Below are 23,294 nucleotides of genomic sequence, written 5' to 3' on the forward strand. Positions count from 1 at the left end.
TGAAAGAGTAAACTGTCAGGACCAATCCATTAGCTCCAGTTTTAGGCTTTCCAGCAGTAGCAATAAATCTACTGCTCCGGAGCGCAGACTACTTCATAGTGGCGACTATCCACTTGCATAGTAGGACAGCGTTATTAGCCTTGAGTTCGCATACTAAGTGAAGGGATATCTAGACTTCTTAGTCTAGTTCGGCTGCCTGGCCATAGCGGTGTTGCAGACAGCTGTAAGGCTGATAGCTCTGATAAATAGAATAGTAATTCATTATCGAAAACTGCGAAATGGGAAAGGGTAGGAGTTCCGTTGGCTTCTTGTGGTTTACTACTGAACTATTAGTCCTCAGATCAGCTCAAAAAGCGTTGGTCAACTACCAGCAGCTGTGTAGCCGCAGCTTCTTTTGGTCCAGAATTAATCGGAAGAGGTCTAAGGAAGCCTTCGCATTCTGCAAGGTCTACTTTTAAAGCTTTGTCGGTATTCTAACTGGATACTGTACAATCAAGATTCATGTGGTAAGATTGGATATCTCATTTTTTACTCAAGTTACAGCTTGCCCGGACGGACGGACGGACAAACAGACAGTCGCTTTTCAACTTTTCTCATTATTCTAATCATTTATATAGCTCTGTGTCTAACTCGATTAGTTTTAGGTGATACATACAACCGTTAGGTGAACAAAACTATTATACTCTGTGGCAACATGTTGCAAGATTTATTATAATTTTTTTTTGTTATTTTTTTCTTTTCCTTTTACTTATCTAACTTATTAACCTACCATGAGGAAATTGAAAACATTGATATATGGCAACGCCATAATACGAATGCACAACTTCCTGTGATTAGAGCTGAACTCATTTCAGACTCATATAACTCGATTTAATAGCACTACCAACGATCTTACGGTAACACAACAACAAAACCATAGTGTTGTTGTTATTGCTGCTACAATTGCAAATGCGTCACGCTACTGTCAAAGTGGCAAATGCAATTATTTTGACATTAATGATGAATAATACATGCGATGAGTCGCTTGAAATGAGCCGGCGACTTGCTTACATCTACACACACACACACACACATACATACGCAAGCGCATAAGTATTTTATAATACCACAACGGCTTGAGCTTTCAGCCGTGTATCTGGGCATTAAAAGTAAAGCAGAGCAGTGCAAAAACAGTACATCATTGTTGTTGTTGGGTACAATATTTTTTTGTGTACAAAATATTTCACGCTATTTTAGCCAGCAGCAGCAAACTGAAGGCGCATTGTTGGTGGCCAGCGAGAAATAAGTGAATTTTAAGTCAGGAAAGCGACGTCTGCGCACTGTCTGCCACAACGCACACAAATCGCCAACACACATACACCCCCATAAAAGTAAGACGACGGCAGTAAACAGAGCAACAACTTTGGACTGCCCTTCGTAGCCACGCCAAAGTGAACGTTGACATGCCTTTGTCACGAATGGTTAACTCAATGATAATGGCCAAACAGCACAAGTATGTATAATGAGCAAAAGCAATAATCTTTGTAATTACAGACAAACAACAAAATCAAGCATATCATAATTTGAGATTTGTTGTGTAAAACTTTGTGAACATATGTATTTGTAATATCACACAAAAACACATCAAAAAAGTAGTTCAACTGACGACCACTCAAGGTCATTCGCAGCACGGTGTGGCGCTTTATGGCCGCAGCAACATTTTCCAGACTATTTTTACTATCTAACTCGCTCTTTCTGCCGTACAAAGCACAACTTTAAGTTATTTAAATTTACTGCGTCTGGCTATTGAAGCATAAAACTTATTTTTTAACAAACATTTTTGATTTTTTTATACAAATCAATCCACTGACATGCATTTTATACCCATTATTTAGGTGTAATAAACCGTGGAAAGCTCGTAAATATTTGTTAAACAAGCAAAGTTAGGCTTACGTTTTAATGAAACACTAAAAATAAAAGAAAAATATTTTTCTTTGCAATTTCGGTGTAATCATTCATATTATGCTTTATTTCCTGCTATTAAAGCGCTCAGCCTAGCATAATACAAACCAGCGGTGATTGCGTTTTGAAGTTTTGTCATATTTTTGAGGCACATGAGTGGTTATGTAAAAGTTAGAAATATATTTACGACCGAATAAGTTTAGTTGTAAGACAATTATGTGAACTTTATCACTGATTCCAAAAATCTCATAAGTCTCGGAAAGAAAGGAATAGGTCGATTGAAAAGTCCTCAAGCTACCATAAGAACACATTTATTTAATAAAATTAAATTTTTTTTACCAAATTCGTTTTTTTTTTTATTCAATATGATTACCGTCAAGGGTGATGCACTAATTAATGCGATCGTTCCGATCCCATTTGTGTAGTACGATTTGTACTTTGCTTCAAAATAAGACTCAGTTTCGGCTATCACCTCTTCATTCGACGATAATTTCTTCCCAACGAGCATTCTTTTGAGATCTGAGAACTGGAAATAGCAGTTGGGAGCCAGATCTGGAGAAAACGGTGGTTGCGAAAGCAATGCGAAACTCAATTCATGGCTTTTTGCCATCGTTTTCACTGGCTTGTAGCACGGTGTATTGTTGACTTGGTGAAACAGCGATTTCTTTGTCTTCAAATACTGCCATTTTGGACGATTTCGTCCTTCAAACGGTCCAATAACGCTATGTAACAGTCACTGTTGATGGTCCTTCCTTTTTCAAGGTAGTCAATAGAATGTACTTTTGCGTTTTTCCACGCTTTGGAGCGGGTTCATTGTATGCAGTCCACTCGGATGACTGTCGATTAGATTTCGGAGTGAAATGATGGAGTCACATTTCATACATTGTCACATATCAACGCAAAAACTCAGGTTTATTACGCTTGAGCATCTCCAAACACTGCTCCGAATCAGCAACTCGTCGTTGTTTTTAGTCAAAAGTGAGCTCGCGTGACAACCAGAGCTTTCTCATATCCATATATTCTTGAATTATATGATTTGCACGTTCAGTTGATAACTTTAGAGTGTCTGCTATCTCGGACAACTTCACTATACGATCCTCCAAAATTATTTTGTGGCCTTTTTGGATGTTTTTGTCGGTGACAACCGCTTTTGAGCGTCCACTGCGTTCACCGTCTTTAGTGCCAATTATAGCATGTCTAAACATAGCATACCAATCCCTAATAGTTGATTTTGCTGGGCCAGTGTCTGGAAACTCATCATTACGCCCACTTTTTGCTTCAGCTGTATTATTTTCTTTTAAAAAGCGAAGTTTTATCACCAAGCGAAATTCGATTTACTTATATCCATTTTTTCACAATAACAAAAGTAGCTTCACTCAAAATGATATAAGTCAGAAACTAATCATCCGATAGCTGTCAAATTTATAAATTTATACTCGCGGTTAGGGCTAACTAAAAATCATATGTATTTAATTCTAATAGTGAGATCTATGTATCAATCTGTGTACTTTTCAATTGACCTGTTAGGAAAGGTATATAAAAATATTAAAGTGTTATACTACAATCTGAACAAAACGAGTTTGAAAATATGTTCAAATTGATTTTGGTCGGTCAATTTTTATGATAGCTACAAATATATTCCATGGTGGTGCTACTTGAACAATTTCTTAGGAGATTATACCCTTAAAATGAAAGAGTGATCGAACAGTTTGCATGGCAGCTATATGCTATGGAGATTCGATCTGAGCAATATCTTCGGATATTATAATGTTTCTTCGGTAATACTTCATGCCAAATTTCTTGAAGATATCGTCAAACTCAAAAGTTTTCTATACAAGTATCTTTATTTGATCATTCAGTTGGCATTACTATGTGATCCTATGCTATAGTGATCTGATAATGGCGGTTCCAGCAAAGGAGCAAAGTCTTGAAGAGTGTTCAAAGTTTCAGATCAACTCAGCTCGTCATACTGATATAATTTATGTATTTAAAAATTTTCACCTAAAATGCAAAATAATTTAAGATCAATTTTCATAAGTTTACAGGCGAAGGGATAACTATGTAATATAAAACACTCATATTGAAACAAAATTTGATTTTGGTTATAAAATGGTTACTATTGGTTATATCTGACAGCGGAAGCTGAACATTTTATACTACATATTGGAGCCTTTTCAAGGTATAATTAATATATTATCAGTTATTTAAACTTCATTATCATAACGAAAATGTCTTAAAGACCATAATAAAATCAATTTCCAGAAGATTTATTCTCTTCAAAAGGTCGCTACTCAAGCTTTGCAAGAAATCTAACACATATGATTTAAAAATCACAATTTTTGAGTAAAAAATTTAGCTGGCCAGCAGTCTAATATTTAACAACCGATCACAATATACAAAATATAAAGATCTGATTCATTAAATATCGGTTCTAATAAATTACAAAATATGTTCTGCTTGTTACTCTGTACCGACAATTAATTGAGTAATTTGTGAATTACAGAAATTTAATCACAGTTATTTAAATACTTTTTTCTACTCTCTTTGCAGGACCTCTACTACATTGCGTTGGGTTATCCCGAAAAGGAATTGAACACAGATATCGCATTAATAACAGGCGGTGGAAATGGACTCGGTCGATTGCTAGCGCAACGCTTGGGCAAAATGGGCACCAAAGTGGTCATTTGGGACATAAGTAAAGAAGGTAAGTAACGACAGGGAGAGAAGAAGCATATTTTGAAGCTACTAAGAAAAGAAATGAAAAAAGAATTTTGAGGCTGCCAAATACTTAGAAAGAGAGAAAAACCAAATCTTAAGCATTTTACTGATGAGTCGACGTTGCGAGTTTTCGAGAGAAAGGTTCTAAAAGATTTATGGTCCTTTGCGCATTGGCCACGGCGAATATCGCATTCGATGGAACGACGACATTGACATAGAATTAAAAGACAGCGGCTGCGCTGGCTAGGTCATGATGCCCACTCCAAAAAAAACTCCAGCTCTGAAAGTATTCGACGCCGTACTCGCCGGGGGAAGCAGAGGAAGAGGAAGACCTCCACTCCGTTAGAAGGAGCAAGTGGAGAAGGGCCCGGCTTCGCTTGGAATATCCAATTGGCGCCACGTAGCGAAAAGAAGAAACGACTGGCGCGCTGTTGTTTCCTCGGCTATAATCGCGAAAGCGGTGTCTACGTCAGTAAAGAATAAGAAGAAGAAGAAGATATAATTTTTTCTTTATTTTTCATTTTATTTTATTGTAGTTTAAAGCATTTTGTATTACTTGAATTGAAAGATCTTTGATTTCAGGTATCAAGGAGACCATCGAAATGGTCGAAGCGGAGGGCGGCTACTGCAAGGGCTATGTTGTCGACATTTCCAAAAAGGAGGAAGTGTACAAGGCAGCAGAAGTCATCAGAAATGAAATTGGCGATGTAAGTACAGCTGCAGAAGCAGAAAGATTTTGTTTTTTTTTTTGCGAGAAATAGCAACAATAAAATATTGTAAAGGTTGTAACGTTAGGTGTATCGCTGTGGTGAGGGCACAATAGAGCTAAGATCGCGGTACATTCCTCGTTTATCAATATAATGTGTGGTAGTTACAACTCTTTCACAGCCATCATTGGAGTCATGATAAATAAATGTGATATAATTAGTATTTACTTTTGACAACAGTTGTTTGCAAAGAGTTCTGAGTTGATTAGTGCCAAGATTTGATATAGCTAACATATAACGCAAAATTTCGAAGCAATCATCACATTTTTCGAGTTCTAAATGAGCTGCTACTTCTCTATTATGGGTAAGACTTTATGTTCCGAACCTTGGAGGAGACTTCTACCACCTTAGTTCAACAAAGAGAGTTCGCACAGTAGCAGTTTTGGTGATTTGCTGCCAGATTGTTTGATGTCTGGTTCGCAAATAGCTTGTCAAAAGCATTTTACATCGACTTCTAATACGAAAGAGCTCTCCATATAAGGGAAATATTTTTAATTTGATAGCATTTACTCCACTTTGGATTTAATTGTACAAACTACACTTAAAGAACTATATAAGTGCAGCTACCAGTTTTAGTCTACTAGCCTTGAATCTCATATACAAAAAATAGAGGCATTCATTGCAACAAATGAAGCAACAACACAATTACTGCTGAAAGCTCGTACTTCAACTTGACTTATATAGATACATAGAATACAAACATACACATGTATAAACTTTGAAGTATGTAACTTGAACTTGTTTTATTATATGTAAATGACCATCGGACTAGTATAGCCTATAGCTGCCATACAAACTCAATATCTTGTATGGGAAACTTTATTATTTGACAAAATATCTTCATGAAATTTGGCATGGAATATTGTTCAAAGCAACGCTATAATATCTGAAGAAATTTTCCATATCGGTCCACTGAAGCATATAGCTACCATACAAACTGAATGATTAAACTCAAGTCCTTGTAAGGAAAACTATTTAATTTGAGGAGATTTCTTCATGAAACTTGGCATGGATTATACACCAATGCAATGGTACAATCTCCGAAGAAATTGTTTAAATCGGCCTTCTTTAGCATATAGCTGCCATACAAACTGAACGATCTAACACAAGTACTTGTATGGATAACTTTTTTATTTATCTAAATATCTTTACCAAATTTTACAGCGGTTGTTATCTTAGGCAATGCTATAATCCCAGATAATTTTGTTTAGATCAAACCACTATAGCATATAGCTGCCATACAAACTGACCTCAACAAATCAGAGTTCGCCGAATTCGTTCGAGGCGTTCTTGAGTCATAAATGCTATAACGAAACTAGCTTTATTTTTATTATTATCCATAGCATCTAGATAAACTTGCGAACTTTGTAGGCAACCTTTCATAGGTAATAAATCAAACTGTAATAGCTTTAAAATCCATTCCACATCGGTGCAGCTGGTGATAAAAACAATACAAACACACCTTTTCTTAAATAAAAAAAAACATTAAAATTAGCTTACGCAATCGCCATCGGTCATTACAAGCTAGTCAAAAATCGAAATAAACTGAAATAAGCATAAAGTTGCCAAAATGCATAGAAAACGCTCGCCTTGGCATCAATATTGCGGTTGACCGGCACGCATGCGGCATGAACTCACGCCCAGAATGGCTGGAAACTAATGTCCAAAAACCATCAACATACATATGTTTGGATTGTAAAACTTGTTGCACGTTTCTAAATTGCAGTTTCGCAAGAACTCGTTTGAATATTTAATGGCATTAATAAGTCTATTTATTAATGCAAAGCCTTAGCAAAGAATTAAGATAGAAATTTTCATTGTCAAAACAAAGTTTGTAAGCGAATTTCAGTAAGCTTTTGGTGTAAAAAACTGAAAGGAACGAAGGCAATTAAATGCTGAAATCTGCCATAGATCGATATACATACATACATAAATACTGCCTGTTTTCTAAGTAATGATAGGGCTCATCATTTTCGTAGAATTTCTGATGAAAGCTCTCCAGATGGAGAATACAATGAGAAAAAAAGAAATATTCACAAAGATGAAGTGGGTTTTTTCCTTATAAATCTGGTAAATTTCAGCATCGATAATGCAGTTCCCAAAAACCAAATACACTAAGAGACTATTTAAGATTAGGGTAGGATTGATGGCTGATCCCTCAGAGTGTCGAGTGATCACACTTACACTGCTCTCTACAATCCTTTGTGAAACCTGACGAAACTCACTTAGCTGGATATCAGCTAACTTTCTATTTCCGGTAGTGCACCTGGTTGTTTAAAATTATGAGATTCGACGTGGTTTTGCCTTGATCTGGCAAAAGCGAGCCATTCGAGAAGGAACTGTTTAGATGATGCTAGCTCATATTCTTTCATACAGCTGATGCAACTGGCAAGCGATAAAATGTTCAATCTTACCGGATGAATCCCGATCAAACAATGTCCGATTCAGGGCCGGATCCAGAGATAAAATTCTGTACTTGCAACTCAATATGCTTTTCTTCGCAGAATGTCACTTATGATGAAAATAATGTATAATTTTGAACTTTTGGTGGATCCGCCCCTGGTCCGATTAGAGCTCCTACAATCATTGAAAGATGGACCTTGCTGAGAGCGAAGAATTTACTAGACCTTTTTCGACTTACCCTAGGCCAGAAAGATCTTGCGATCGCACAGCTGCTACTAGTTTGCAGAGCTAGTCTGAGTACTCCAGTAGTGTAACACAAATAGTCAACGAAGCCTCTACCCGCTCCCATTCCGCAGTTAATAAGACTGAAATACCTGTTCTAGTAAGCTCACCAGTCTTACAGTTACCTGCAATACCTCTACGGTCTGGTACCCCAGGCTAATCATAAAATAATGCGAGAGATAGCAACTAGACAGCCTCTCACTAATATTGAGCACATGGTCGGCAAGCTCAAGGTTAATATCGCTGCCTGGCTTTCGGAGTATATGGTCACCACTCTGAAGAAGTCTGCGCTCCAGAGCCTTAGATCTACTGCTTTCGTTTGTAATGCGCTACAGTGATCAGGAAGCCTAAAACTAAAGTTGATGGAAAGTTCCCGACAGTGTACTCCTCAACCAACCCTCCCCGCAAGCTTTTATCCATCCGTAAAAAAGTTCACCGTCTCTCTCCTCCAGCGAGTCCTTCCCATACCCTTCACGAAGTATTAGAATTAAAGTGTGAGAAGATTCCAGAGTACTCAGGCCCGCCGTCATCTATCTATTCATATTATAATAGTGTAAAATTACAAAAATTATGAAATATGTTAATACAGGTTCAAGATCTTCAGTCAAAGTTATTGTTCTAGTTCCTAGTAGACACATCAAAGCCCTAATCTTACAATAGTCAATAAGTTAACATTCGAACCCGAAACTTTCGTGTCTAACACAAACTGCCTGTACATATCCGTCTACACTTTTTAATCAGACAATAATCATTGTCTCTATGTCTTCCAGGTATCTTTGTTGATCAACAATGCTGGTGTTGTGTCTGGTCGTCTTCTCTTGGATACGCCTGATCACCTTATTGAGCGTTCGTTCAATGTTAATGTCATGGCGCATTTCTGGGTGAGTGCCTAACATATAACGGCATAAAAAATATGCATAACTGTATACTATATATGTATATATTTTTTCCAAATTCGTTGTCAACCCACAGACTACCAAAGCATTCCTACCCAAAATGATCGAGCATCAACGCGGACACATTGCCACCATTGCTTCTCTTGCCGGTCACGTGGGCATTACCAAACTGGTCGACTATTGTGCTAGCAAATTTGCGGCGGTAAGTCACTGGTATTACCAGCTATAATATTATTAATAATTTTGATCTAAGAACTAAGTAATCTGATTTGAATTCCATACTTGTTTTACTCTCCCCAGGTTGGCTTTGACGAAGCATTGCGTTTGGAATTGGACGTGCTTGGTCACAGCAACATTCAGACCACCTGCATTTGCCCGTTCTTCATTCAGGCAACCGGCATGTTTGACGATGTTAACGCCAGGTAAATAACCCAAACAACCAATAATCGTCTTTCAATGAAAACCGAACTCATACATTATATGAATTTTCGCCACAGATGGGTGCCCACATTGAACCCCAACGCAGTAGCTGATCGCATTATAGTGGCGATAAAGAAGAACGAAAAGATCACAATCATACCAGGTTACATACGTCTGCTGCTTACACTTAAATGGTAACTAAATTTTAAAATTTTGGTTAAAAAAATATTAAAGCATTTTTTCTCTTTTCTCCCGCAGGACATTCCCTTGGGGCTGTGTGGGCGGTCTGCTGCGTCGTCTTGTGCCAGATGCGGCGCCACACGGTGTCGCTCAGAAGCCATTACCCACAGACGTTTCCACTAAACAACAGCAACAACATGAGCAGAGCGTCAAAGTCGCCGCCGCTGCCAGCAAAGTCGCCCACACCAGCTTAATCACGAAGCACAACACCGATCTGTGCACGGATTTCAGCGAAACGTTGCCGAAGACCGCCTCGTTGCTGGTGCAACGTACACCGTCGCTGGGCGAGCGTGTTCTCTGAGATTCGCTGCTGCAATTCGCCTTGAACTTATTAAGCGGCTTTGGCATTTCGTTCTAGGATCAGTGCGCGACAGCTGGCGCACTCGTCTAGTGATATTACGTTTACTTAGTATTATGTTATTAATTTGTAATTAGTTTAGATTCTAACGGCTTAGGTTACGGTTACGAGTATAAATGTAAGGCGCTATGAACAATAACTTTTAAGGTACGGAAGAAAGCATTGATCCACAAAATATACACATATATGTATTGATGCTAGTGCATCCGGCCACGCGTTGCTGTGGTATACATTTTATACTATTATTCATATAATAAACTATTCAATACAGAGAAAATATTAATTACGAACAAAGGCGAACATGTTTTTGTCGGTATAAGAATCTAAGGGATTGTACTTGAGGTTCAATTTGGAATATATTCACACAGATAATTGTCACTGAAAAAATAACAAATTTAAGGTTTAGTTTCAATGTCTGTTTAGCAGCAACTGTCAGTTAAGTATTGGTTAAAAAAAAGGTTAATTACCGAAAGAAGGAAAAAGAAGGGAAAGTTTTCCAGAACTTTACTGACAAATGGCTGCCAACCAGACATTGAGAAAACGCACCTAAATATTTGGCATTTTACTCAAAATTAAAATTACAGTTGAACTTCACTGACTCGATCATCATAATCTCCAAAAAAACTTCGAGTTAGAGAGACTTCAAGTTAAAACAAGAAATTTGTATGAAATTTGACTTCTTTGCCAATTCAAAGGTTCGAGATATGGAGAACTCCCAGTTCATGAAGTTCGACTAATGGAAGTTCAACTGTAGTATATTTTTTAAAGTGATAAATGCGCTCGTTTATATAATGGAATCTCTCATAAACAGACACTGACGAACCAGCCTTTCTGTTCAGTTAATGGAGTTGTCCGCTTAATATATTGAACTTAAGAAACATGAACAAATTGTGCGACCGGCACGGTTAATGGAGTTGTTCGCTTAATAGAGCGTCTATTTAATAAACTTTTCACTGTATTTTTTTCATTTCTGAAATGTTTTGACTATCCCATCTTCTAAGTTGGTTTAAACTGGACACAGTGCGCTAAATTTTGCTGAAATCGGTTCAGTAGTTTAGGAGTTAACCCCGGACAAAATGTGACACATATTTTTTAATATAATATATGTATATGAATATACTCGTAGATAGGTATGTATATATACATATACAAATGTGGATATATATTTAGCGTTCAAACGTGTAATATAGCCGCAACAATCAATCGAATAATTAAATAAATTTACTCTGAATCTTTCATATTTGCATTTTCATTTCGAACGTTGAGGATGGTGCAGAAAGCCTTTGGTGATGAGGCTATGTCTAAAAAAAATGTTTACAAGTGGTATAGTGAGTTCCAAGCCGGCCGTGAACGTGTCGAAGACGAAGAGCGTCCAGGGCGACCATCAACCTCAACCGACGAAGCTCACGTTCAACAAATCAAAGATTTGGTGTTGAAGAACCGTCGACTAACAAATAGAGACCTTGCTGATGAAGTTGGCATATCGAAAGGCTCAGCCAATACCATTTTGAAGGATGTTTTGGACCTCAAGCGCGTCAAATCTCGACTGGTACCGAAAACATTGAATTTTTTGGAAAAAAAGGCGTCGCGTTGAAGTGTGTGAAACGATGCTTTCCGACTACCAGGGTGTCATGAAACGCATTCTAACTGGCGATGAGACTTTTGGATCTATGCTTACGACCCCGAAACAACCGATCAATTGAGCGAATATCGTGCCAAAAGAGAGCCGAAACCAAAAAAATCGCGCCAAAGTCGCTCAAAAATCAAGGTCATGTTGACTGTTTTCTTCGATTATCGTGGTGTTGTGCATTATGAATTCCTTCCAACCGGTCAAACAGTCAACAAGGAATATTATTTGAACGTTATGCGTCGTTTGCGTAACCCTATCCGCCTAAAAATGCCGGAATTTTGGAAAGACAATTCTTGGTTTTTACACCACGATAATGCACCATCCCATACCGCCCTCGTAATTCGTGATCATTTCGCCAAAAACTCAACCCATATCGTTCCGCAACCACCGTATTCACCTGATCTGGCGCCGTGCGACTTCTGGCGGTTCACCAGGTTCAAAAGACCGCTCCGGGGCACCGTTTTTATACGATAGAGGAGATTCAAGCCGCAGCGAAGACGGAACTGAAGGTCATCCCGGAAAGTGACTACAACCAGTGTTTCGAAGATTGGAAAATCCGTTGGCATAAGTGCATTGCATCGGGAGCGGATTACTTTGAAGAGGATGAAATTGATTTGGAAGAATAAATAAAGACTTTTCAAAATAAATACAATGTCACCTTATTTTTTGTAGTTCAATGTTATAGGGAAGAATTTAACCGTCTAAACTTCTTGCGCCCTAGGCTAGTGCCCAACGTACCTAAATATAATTTCAGACGGCTGACGGCTCGGAAACACTGGAAGGAAACTAGCTCGCTCTGCGGCAGCGTCCAGGATTATGGGGTGTTCAGACTGATGGAACATTGAGACCATATGTGTTATGGAAGGGGTCACAGTAGATCATAGGTCGCAGTGCAAAGCCTCAATTACTTTCTATCTATCTAACATATCAGGCAAAGTCAATGATCTTGGCTCTATAGCAGTTCCCATTGACTGCGACATAATGGTCGGCTTCATTTTTGAATAATAAATTTTATTGAATACTTATGGACCCTGTCAACCAAACAGTGATGTTTTGAGGATGTAACGGAGTCTCAATAAATCAAAAATACCAACTCAGAAAAAAGTATTGAAAACCACATAGTACATATCTAAAATAATATCCTTAGTTACTTGAATTTTATTTTTTTAATTAACTGTGGATTTTTGTTCGAAAGTCTGGAAAAACATTTCTGAGACCGCTATAACTTGTTAATTTTATAAAAAATAATAAATAAATAAGAGACAAAGGAAAAAACATTAAAATTGTATTATAATATTTTCAAGTCTCTGACTACACCTTACCACATAAGGAACGGAAATTTGATATTTCCTAGCAACTTTTATTATTATATTTTTAGTTAATGTTATATAGTATGTCATATGAAGTGTCTTCTACTGACCCTTTCTTTTTAAATGAACAGGAAGCGCTCACTATCGTAATATTCAAGGCAAGCACCTTAAAATAGAAAACGGTGTATTTTTAAGTTTCCAAGCAACCAGTGAAAACTATTTGGTTTCGCACACAAGCTAAGTATCAAACCGTGTGCTGAATACAGGGCGTACACAAAGCAAGAAAAATGGTTAATATATGTTGGCGTTAAATATTTAGAAAATGGAGAAATCATTTGAACTTTTTAATTAATTTGCTTATTCTTTGTTTAATTATATTATTTTACCTATATGTTTTCAAATTTTTGTTGCTTAATTGGATGTAATGTAAAAATGAATTTTTTACAGCTGCGAACTATTTAGCTGACATCGTCACCCTATTACAGCGAGTGGCAACGACTTTGTATCATCCCTATTACACTGAGTGGCAACTACTCTAATTGACAGCTGGAAGTAAAGCTGCTGTTCACAATAAACAAGTTTCTAGCAGCGTTGTATTTCCCTCCGGATAAAGCGAAAATTTTATTCAATAAACAAACTTTTATGAAATAAATATTTATTAAAAATGAATAATTGAATTTAAATATCATAACTATCTATTATGTGAAATATAGCCTTAGGAAGACTTCGTTTTAAACGCTAATAGGCGAAGAATAATATTGCTAAATATTTCGTATTTCAAGCCCGAATTTCAAACGATACCTGAGTGGAACAGTTTAGATTTGTCCGACAAGCGACGCGCACGCAGCGACGGAGTGTAACAAAAGCGCGACGGTGGCATTTGTGTGGAGTCGAGTTAAGTGGTGGCAGAAAATTGGTGAAATTAACCAAATTGCAGTGAAAGAATTGAATATAAATAATCATAATGAATGCAATTAACAAGTGAAAAGTAATTGAAATACGTGTAAGTAATTTAGTCGAAGTTTAGCAAAAGTGTTTTCAAATCCAGTTGAATTCATACACATAGTTTTCTACAAGAAAAATTCAGAAATCGGTGAGAAAAACGAAGGAGTGGATGAAAAGTGTACGCAAAACAAGAATTTTTGTGTACTCCACGAGCGAGCGCGAGTACGAAGCAGCGGCGAAGAAGATTGCCGTCGAGCCGTCACTGAAAATCAAAGTGGAAAGCAAAACGGGCGAAAAATAGTAAAGTAGCAAGGAAAAAGTCCTTAAACGAAACGAGGAAAATTTGTATTTTCTGTGAGAGATAACTTCCAAAGTATAAAAGTTACGTTTTCGTTTGTGTTTATCTATCTGTATAGGTGATTGTGAAAATTTTGAAAAGTGAAAAGTGAAGAGTGCATGCAAATATTTATCCCTTTTGCAACGTTGGAATGCGCATTTGTGGCAGCAAATATAACGCAAAGGTTTGTGCAATGTATGGTGTTTAAGTGTTGTTGAAAAAGCCCGTGGCAGTCGTGAGTCGTGTACATATTAACACGGCTGGAAAGTTTTGGCATTAAAATAGCAATTTTCAAAATAAAATTCAATATTAATAGTTTGTGCAATACAAACGGTGTAACGAGAAGTTTGTATCTTTTGGTTTTTCATGTCTCGACTGCTTTAATTTAGCTACATTCAAAGTGTATCTGTGTGTGAGTGTTGTGTTGTGTGCGTGCACGGATTATTGGATTATTACCTGTTTCGCTTCTTCTGCGAGCGCTGTCGACTGCGGCAGCGCCGTCAACGTAGACGACGACCGACGACGTTCAGCACAGCGACCTGACATTTTTTCGGCTTTGCTTTATGGATTATTCGTTGTTGGTTGCAGTCGCCGCTTTATAACTCTGATTTGTCCGCAACGTAAGCAGCAAGAGTATTAGCATCGCCATCGCCAACTCCATCAGCATTAACGGTGCAGCAGAGGCAACTAATGACCGCATTGCCACATTAAATGTAAATATTATTTTTGTGTTAACATTTTTATAAGCGTTTAGTTGCAAAGCTACTCCACAAAAAACTTGTATAAACATGCACATTCATGTATCCTTTTTTTGACGTGCTTTAAATTGGCACGATTCCGATTACTTTGGCGGAGGGGTAAAAAAACTCGAATTTCCGTATAAATGGGATATGTGCGGATAGGGGAAATATCCAAAAATAATATAAAAATAACTAATTTTTTAAAATATTCACGATTAAAAGTTAAAAAATTTGCACTAATAACACATGGTATTTCTCTATGTTTCACTAGATTTTTTCACGTTTTTCACTCTGTATATTTAAATATACACTCTAAACATTTAACTAAGTTCACATTTCTCTTTTATTTTGGTATATTTTACCTAAATTTATTAATTTAAAAATCACTTAACACACTCATCGTTGAAAAGGTTAGATTGTTTACAATTATGAGGAAAACGAGCCTTGCGACATCTTAAACAGCAAATATGTAGGATTTTTAACAAATTTTCTTTGTTTGCTTTTTTCGCTTGATTCTTTTTTCTATATTAACTATAAAAAAAATACTTTCTACATATATACATATGTGTAATATGTGATTTATGTGACTGAAGTACTTTCGCGTTGTACTCCTTTCTGCGTTGGAGGCCTTCGGTCGCGCTTTAAAAAAATAACCCTGGTCGAGCGAATACCCGGGGTGACCGTAGTACTTCCGCATAGTACTCCTTTCTGCGTTAAAATAAAAAAAAAATTTTGAGTTTCGTTATAAAGTGGTTATATTTTTTGGTTATCTTGAACTGATATTGAAACAAAATTTGAGTTTTCGTTATAAAATGGTTAAATTTTGGTTATTATATCTGTCAGCGCTTTCCATTTATTTTTAATAATACGTTGTTTTGAATATTAGGTGACAATAATAATATTAATAATATTATTATGTAATATTACTTATTTGTTTATTAAATTAAATAAAGAACATATCCATATGAATGGATAGAGGAATTTTTGGGAAAAATGGCATTTCAGCGAATTTCCTTATTATCACACACACACATGGTGTTCACTACGAGTGTAAAATGTAATTTTTAAAATAAATATTTCTTCGATAAAAAAATTGTTAAAAGTGTAAAATGTGGATTTATTATTTAAAGGTTTATAGTTTAATTTAATTAATTTGAAGTCAAACATGTGAGTAAAGTGTGTTTAATGTGGTAAAATAGCTTGTTGAAATGTTAGAATTTTGAAAATTTTTGAATTTTAAGGTCGAATATCACGTAAACTAAGCGTTTGCGTTACCTATAACCCTATATATTTTTAATCAGGATGACTTCCTCTTTCTAACGATACCTTCCAATCGCGGCGCCAAAGAAATCGGAATTGTGCCTTTAAATTCATGCTTAAAACGTTTTTTTGTTTCTTTGTTTTCGTAATAATTATATATGTATGTATGTATAAAAAGGTTGGATTTAGCATAGTATCCCCCGATTTCGGGTAAAATGGGTATGTACGGATAGAGGAGGTTCAACGAAACTTCAATTAGTTGAATTTTCAACTTTAAATGCAAATAGCAAAAACCATTAGCCAACGGCAAATATGTATGTATACAGAAACGGACAATAATATAGAATCAAAGATTTTGTTTCGAAACAATCATATTTTTTTTTTATTTATGCATTCACTTTTTTACATAATGACAAATGCAATGAAACATCTACTTTTAAAAGGGAGGAAATTAGAGAATTGTCGAGTTTTACAGTTAACTGTTATTCAAAAAATGTAAATAACATGACTCAATAGCGAAATGGTTTCATAAACAAAAAATATTGAATTTAAAAAAGCGCAATAAGTTGATATATTAACTTAGTTAGATATGTGGAACGAATATCTGTATCAGTTATGTATTATGTAGAAAAATGGGTCGAGCAAAACATTGTTTAGAGAAAGAAAGATTGTGCTCTAAAATAATCAAGGGAAATGTCACACTTAAAAAGAAATTGCAAAGATATTGAATATGATCCAAAAATGTGTGCTTAATGCCTTAATTCATTCAACAAGAAATAGCGGCTCAAATTTCTTCAAGAACGTTAAGAAGACGACTTGTGGAGAAAAATCTCTTTGGCACATTGAAAGGAGCCAATGCAAAGAAAACGGTATAGATGCAATCGTGTCTTTACTTCAGTCAGTTTGAAAAGCGACAATTACATTATGGTGTAGCTGCAAATTAAAAAAAGGGAAATGATGGTTGGACGTGAGTCCGACGTCCAAAAAAAAGAAATGTACGACTAAATCCTACAAACCCCATGGCGGCAATATAATGGTAAAAGGCTGTTTCCCATAGTGTATCTAGTATCTAGTGTCCCTATTTTTTGGATATAAGAAAACTTGGACCGTCACATACTATATGTATACGTTAAAGATAGATAAAGTCATACTCCTATACCCTTCAATTTGACAATTCCAACAAGAGGGCGACTCGAAACTTACCTCGGGTTTTGCAGCAAAATGGTTTCAGATCAAGGTTGGCCAGCACAATCGTCAGATCTGAATCCAATTGAAAATTTATGAAAAATCGTTAAAGGAAAATATTGGACCCTTTAAACCGAAAAACAAGACCGAACTCTGAGCGGAGGCTCAACGGTCTAGTATTCTGTTTCATAGAGCACTTGCCGTAGCCTAATTCAGTCTATGCCTAGAAGATATGTATCTATAATAAAATATAAAGGATATGCTACGAAATACTAACAACTTTAATTAATTCTCTGTAAAAAATTATTATTTTTTATGTAAGATATTTTTTGTCCTTCGAATTTTTGAAATTTATATTTTTTGCTACAGTCCACGAAATAAGTATAGTGTACAAGCTAAAAATCTCTTTTATGCATCTTTAAATTTCTTATGATTATTTTTTATTTTATTTATTAATGGAATCAACATCGAGAATTATTTACACAATATTTAAAACCAAAAGTTACTACTTATTAATAAAATAATTCAAAAATTCAATACACTTGGTACGAAAAAAGTATAGCGTACAAATAAATATTTCATATTAAATCAAACTTATTCGAAGTGTTAATAACTAATATGGTTACCGTTAGCTAAAATAACGGTGTTTATGCGCCTGGGCATGGATTCTATTAGAGAGCGAAGGGTGGAAATGGGTATTTTCTTCCATTCGGCTTCAATGCATTTCCTTAGATCTCTAACAGTATCAAATTGTCGACCACCGGAATAAACTTGCTGCGAAAGTATTGCCCAGAGATTTTCCATTGGGTTTAAGTCGGGACTTATAGCGGGCCAGTCCATTAATGCTATATTTCTGTCCATAAAGAAACGTTTGGTTGCAGCTGCATTGTGTATCGCGGCGTTATCTTGCTGAAAAATCCATGGGTCCTCACAAAATCGTTCCGAAAAATCTATTAAGACGTTGTCTAGCAGTTCAACATAACTCAAAGAGTTCATTTTATGCGTTACAAAACAAATTGGGGTTGCACCATTGTATCCGAAAGCCTCCCATACCATTAGAGATCCTCCCTGGAAATTTCTCGAATGCCTTGTTTCTATTGGTCGTCGAATATCTTTTCAATATTTGTGATTGCCGTCACGGCCAACTAAATTAAATTTTTTCTCATCACTAAAAACTACTTTTTCCATTCGTCGTTCTACAATGAATGCCTTTGGGCATATTGCATCCTTGCAGTTTTGTGCCGAGGTAGCAACTTAGGTTGAGGCGCTCGTTTGACATACAGGATGTTAATATTCTCCATTAAAATCTGCTGAACTCGACTGGTGGACACTTTAAGATTTAGTTGAAACCTCATTTTGTTGGGGAAAGGTTTTTTACTGACTGACAAACGCTTTATTTGCCGTTTCGACCGTTCATCAACCTTTGGAGGACGTCCACTTCTTTTCGTTGTACTATAAATTTCGGGATATTTTAAAAAGGAACATATTGTTTTCTTATTGCGATTTATTTTTCAGCTATATCCCTTATTGTAGCTCCACATTTCCGCATCGTTTGAATTTTAGTGCGCTCAACAAGCGATAAATGGGTTCCGCGAGGCATTTCTAAATTAGTTACTAAATTAAGCTCGTTAGGATGCATAAATATTTTTTTGATTATTTATTTAAAACAAACTCACTTTAAAAATCCTTAAAAATACAGAGTAGATGATACGTCTTACCGATACGGAATACTTTTCCTTATTGTACGCTATAATTATTTCGCTCTGAATGTACTAGTGCGCAAATTAAACAGAAAGTAACGGTACTACAGAAGTACCGGTGTCACTAATAAGTACTGATCAATAATGAACAAATAGGTCGCAATTGCTTACATGCAATCATTTAAAAAAAAACGCTTGTATACTTCCCAAAATTCCATTTTTTAGTTTGTACACTATACTTATTTCGGTGACTGTATTTGCAATATTTTAACTGTTACCAATAGGAAATAATAAAAATATATTTTAGTCAAATTTAAATAAAATTTATATTTTTAAAGCGGAAAATTAGTATTATGGACAATTGTATTTTATATTTCCGTAACTGTATATATTTTCTTAATATGTTCTTAATCTTAATCTGAAAGACCTCCTCTATCCATATACATATACCCATTTTAACCCTGAAGTCGGGGGATGCTAATCAAAAATTTCTCCGAACAAAAAATAAGTGCATATGAACGAATAATTCTTTTGTAATAGTATTTATATTAATCTTTACAATGATTTTTTTTTTATTACGGAATGTTAAAGACTCAAAAAGTGACTACACATATAAAATGGAGTATATAACGATTCCCCCCAAATTCCCCCTAGAATAATGAAATTTAAAATTTTATTATGGACTTAGATGTCGTCAAAGACAAGAAAAATTACAAATTTAAATAATTTTTTTTACATTTAAATCATTTTATTTTATAAAAGTAAAAACATAACATCATTTAATTTGAAAAGCATTGGCTGATTGTGTTGATACAGCTCCAACCAAACCTCCTTGTCATGACCTCCACTATTCTTTGGAAATTCATCTAAAGTCTTTTATACAAAAAAAGTTTAATTAATAGAGGATTGAAGCCTTTTTAATTACAAAATGCCGGTCTACCGAAAATTTTATAGAAAATCTACATATTTGGTGAATATGAATGAAAATGCAATTTTATTGTAAGGAAATGGTTATAAATGAATTATTCAAAGTATTGACCATTGTTAGTCTCAACTTTTTTGCATCTTTCTGGCAAAGCTTGAATATCATTACGGTAAAACTGTTCATCTTATGATGCTATCCAAGAATCAAGCCATTTTTCGATGTCATCTTCTGAGGGAAACTACTTCTGAGCTATACCATGTGCCAACGAACGGAACAAATAATATTCGGATAGTGCATTATCTAGGGAATATGTCGTTTGAGCTAGCACTTCCCATTTCAGCGCTTCCTGGTAGGTTTTAACGAGTTTAGCACTTGAGGCCGCGTGTTGTCATGCAGCAAATCACTTTTTCATGCCTCTTATTGAGATCATATGAGACCCAAGTTCTTTGTTTCAGAATTATTTCCAACGGATGTAATTGCTTTGGAATGTCTGGCGAGTGACTTCCAATGCTGAAGCAAGCTCTTCTTTCGTTTGACTCGGATTCTCATATAGCGACGTCTCCAATTCCCCGTCTTCGAATATTTTTCCACTTCCTTCACGCGAACGGCCGATAATATCAAAATCATCGTCTTCGAAGCGACGAAACAAATCACAGAGCTGTGTCTAACTTGAAACATCAACCAGAACAAATGAAAGTCAGGTAAAATCTAGGCTTTAAGACGGTAGAGGCAAAGTTTCCCAGCCGCTGTTTTCCCAATAATTCTTGCAACAAGAGGCCGAACGCTGTCATGATGGTATACAGGAAGCCCTTATGATCCCACCAAATACAGAGTATTACCTAGGCTCCATTTATATTCGAGTTTGGCTTTTAAAATTTAGCGTTGTCGTAATGGTTCTATATTTCATCACCAGTCACTATTCGCTGCCAAAACGACTTTCTGACATCCAAAATCGTCTTTCAACGTCTCTTAACTTCAAATCATGACGCACCTAACTTTATTTGCTTTTGAATATATCCGGGTGCTATTAAACGTTTCTTTTTTTTACAAAAATCTCTGATCCAGATTTCTGTCAGATTCTATTACTCTCGGTTTTAGTCGAAAGCGGCAGACGGGTTGAAAAAAAAATATACCACAAATCATATGCTTTTAAAAGTTCTGCACATTTGTATACAATGCCCATCACTCCGAATCCAGATATGCTCTCAAATGTGCATCAAGTTTACATATTTTATTGTCACTTTCGTGGTAGGTGAATTTCGTGGCAACAATAACAATTTTAGTTACAAGAAAGCAAATGTAAATACAACCAACATAATTGAATGCACAATTTGTTGGCTGTTGTTGCATGTTTGCAGTGACTCTTGTACTTACAAGTATACAATGGTTGTGCTCAGCTCATTTGCAATGGGGTCAAGGTAGCGAGCGTCGACCGGCTCACTTTACGCTACGCTTTTGCATGTTGCAACTGTTTATTTCGCTGTTTATTCGTGTGTTTGCATTGTTGAATGCCTTTGTGTTATTGTCAATGATATTGTTGCCTTAATGCGCTCATAATGTGGCAAATGCACGTGACGAAATACCACCGCCACCACCACCTGCCGCAACGCGAACAAAAAGTAAACAAGTCCAAAAATCGCACATGAGTGTACGTCAATTATACTACACAAATGTGTATGTATGCATATACAAAAAACATTCAGTTGCGTTCCGATTTAAAACAACAAAAATCCTTATCTTCGGTTGCACCGAGGCTAGAATACCATTCACAGGTGCATTTCTGTTATTAACTATGTGTTCAGTTTGTATGGAAGCTATATGCATATCAACCGATCTGATCAATTTCTTCGGAGATTACATTGTTGCTTTAGGAAATAATATATACCAAATTTCGTGAATATATCTTCTCAAATGTGAAAGTTTTCCATACAACCATTTGTCTCCGATCGTTCAGTTTGTATGGCAGCTATATGTTATAGTGGTCCGATATCGGCCGTTCCGACAAATGAGCAGCTTCTTGAAGAGAAAATGACGTTTGCAAAATTTCAAAACGATATCTTAAAAACTGAGGGACTAGTTCGTATAAACAGACAGACAGACGGACGGACATGGCTAAATCGAGTCAGCTCGACATACTGATCATTTATACATATATATACTTTATAGGCTCTCCGAGGATTCCTTCTGGGTGTTACAAACTTCGTGACAAACTTAATATACCCTGTTCAGGGTATAAAAATACACGCTATAGTCGTTCTATCATATTGAACTTGTTTTGACAATAATTTATGCCAAATTTCAGGAAGATATTTTGAAAATAAAAAAAAATTCCAAACAAGAACTTGATTTCGTTCGTTCAGATTATATGACAGCTATATGCTATAGTAGTTCGATCTGAACAATTTCTTCATAGGATGATCTCTAGTACAGCCAAGTATAGTTTAGTTGACAGCTATGGTAACTCGAGTATGTATATAAAAGCAGACGGGCATGGCTAAGACGACTCAACTTGTCACGTTGATAGGTTATGTTAAGTAAATAGACCGACTTCTCGCGAAGCCACCAATAATCCCAGTTGGAGTGCTACACACGTTTGTCCGTTCTGATAGGTAGTCATTGGAAAGTGCCCACCTAAGACGCCTAACATAGTGGCGATGAGATCCTTGCTAAACACTAAAAGTACAATGGACCTTTTACGTTTCACTTGCGACCTACGGTTGCTGAACTCGCGCAAAGATCTAACGCATGACAGAGGAACTCCCGCTCGTTCCTAACCTAGTAAAATTTGTGTTTTGGTGCCTTTTTTTTTGGCGCCAATTGGAGATTCCAAGTGTAGCCAAGTCCTTCTCCACCTGAATCCTTAATTCGCTGAACTATGTCAATGTCGTCCAATAACTCGTACAGCTTATTGTTTCATCGACAGCGGTATTCGCCGTTGCTAATGCGGAAAGGACCATAAATCTCTCGCAGAACGTTTCTCTCGAAAACTCGTAGCACCGACGTATTAACCGGGGATACCAAGTTCAGACAAAGCGGCATAGAGGTAGCTCCTTTTCGTGTTGTCGAAGGCGGTTTTTAAATCGACGAAGAGGAGGGTGTGTGCCGATCTTCCTTTCACTGGTCATTTCCAAGATTTGGCGTATGGTAAAAATCTGGTCGATCGTAGATTTTCCAGGTCTAAAGCGACACAGTTTTCCAATCAGTTTGTTCACTGCATTCACACAGTACGCTCGATAG

At 36.3% G+C, this 23,294-nt stretch overlaps 2 protein-coding genes across 6 annotated transcripts in view; both read left to right on the plus strand.

The window, feature by feature from the left end:
* Window positions 1-10,272, plus strand: part of LOC120767995 (estradiol 17-beta-dehydrogenase 11) — a 42,203-nt gene extending 31,931 nt beyond the window's left edge. For both annotated transcript variants that reach the window (XM_040094413.1, XM_040094412.1), the window contains 7 exons: window positions 4,492-4,645; window positions 5,242-5,366; window positions 8,882-8,992; window positions 9,084-9,209; window positions 9,308-9,429; window positions 9,505-9,621; window positions 9,686-10,272. In XM_040094413.1, the coding sequence (XP_039950347.1) occupies window positions 4,492-4,645; window positions 5,242-5,366; window positions 8,882-8,992; window positions 9,084-9,209; window positions 9,308-9,429; window positions 9,505-9,621; window positions 9,686-9,968 (1,038 nt within the window). In that variant the 3' untranslated portion in view covers window positions 9,969-10,272. The remainder of the gene's footprint in view (window positions 1-4,491; window positions 4,646-5,241; window positions 5,367-8,881; window positions 8,993-9,083; window positions 9,210-9,307; window positions 9,430-9,504; window positions 9,622-9,685) is intronic.
* A 3,432-nt stretch (window positions 10,273-13,704) lies between these two features.
* Window positions 13,705-23,294, plus strand: part of LOC120768568 (inhibitor of growth protein 3-like) — a 144,125-nt gene continuing 134,535 nt past the window's right edge. The window contains exons 1-2 of one of the 4 annotated variants that reach the window (XM_040095314.1): window positions 13,705-13,968; window positions 14,032-14,431. The gene's annotated coding sequence lies outside the window, so the exon portion shown is untranslated. Of the gene's footprint in view, window positions 13,969-14,031; window positions 14,432-14,636; window positions 14,961-23,294 lie in introns of all 4 variants that reach the window. The other 3 variants (XM_040095316.1, XM_040095315.1, XM_040095318.1) reach the window with 3 other exon arrangements.

Source organism: Bactrocera tryoni, chromosome 2 (assembly GCF_016617805.1).
Source record: "Bactrocera tryoni isolate S06 chromosome 2, CSIRO_BtryS06_freeze2, whole genome shotgun sequence".
In the NCBI taxonomy this organism is placed as follows: Eukaryota; Metazoa; Arthropoda; class Insecta; order Diptera; family Tephritidae; genus Bactrocera; species Bactrocera tryoni.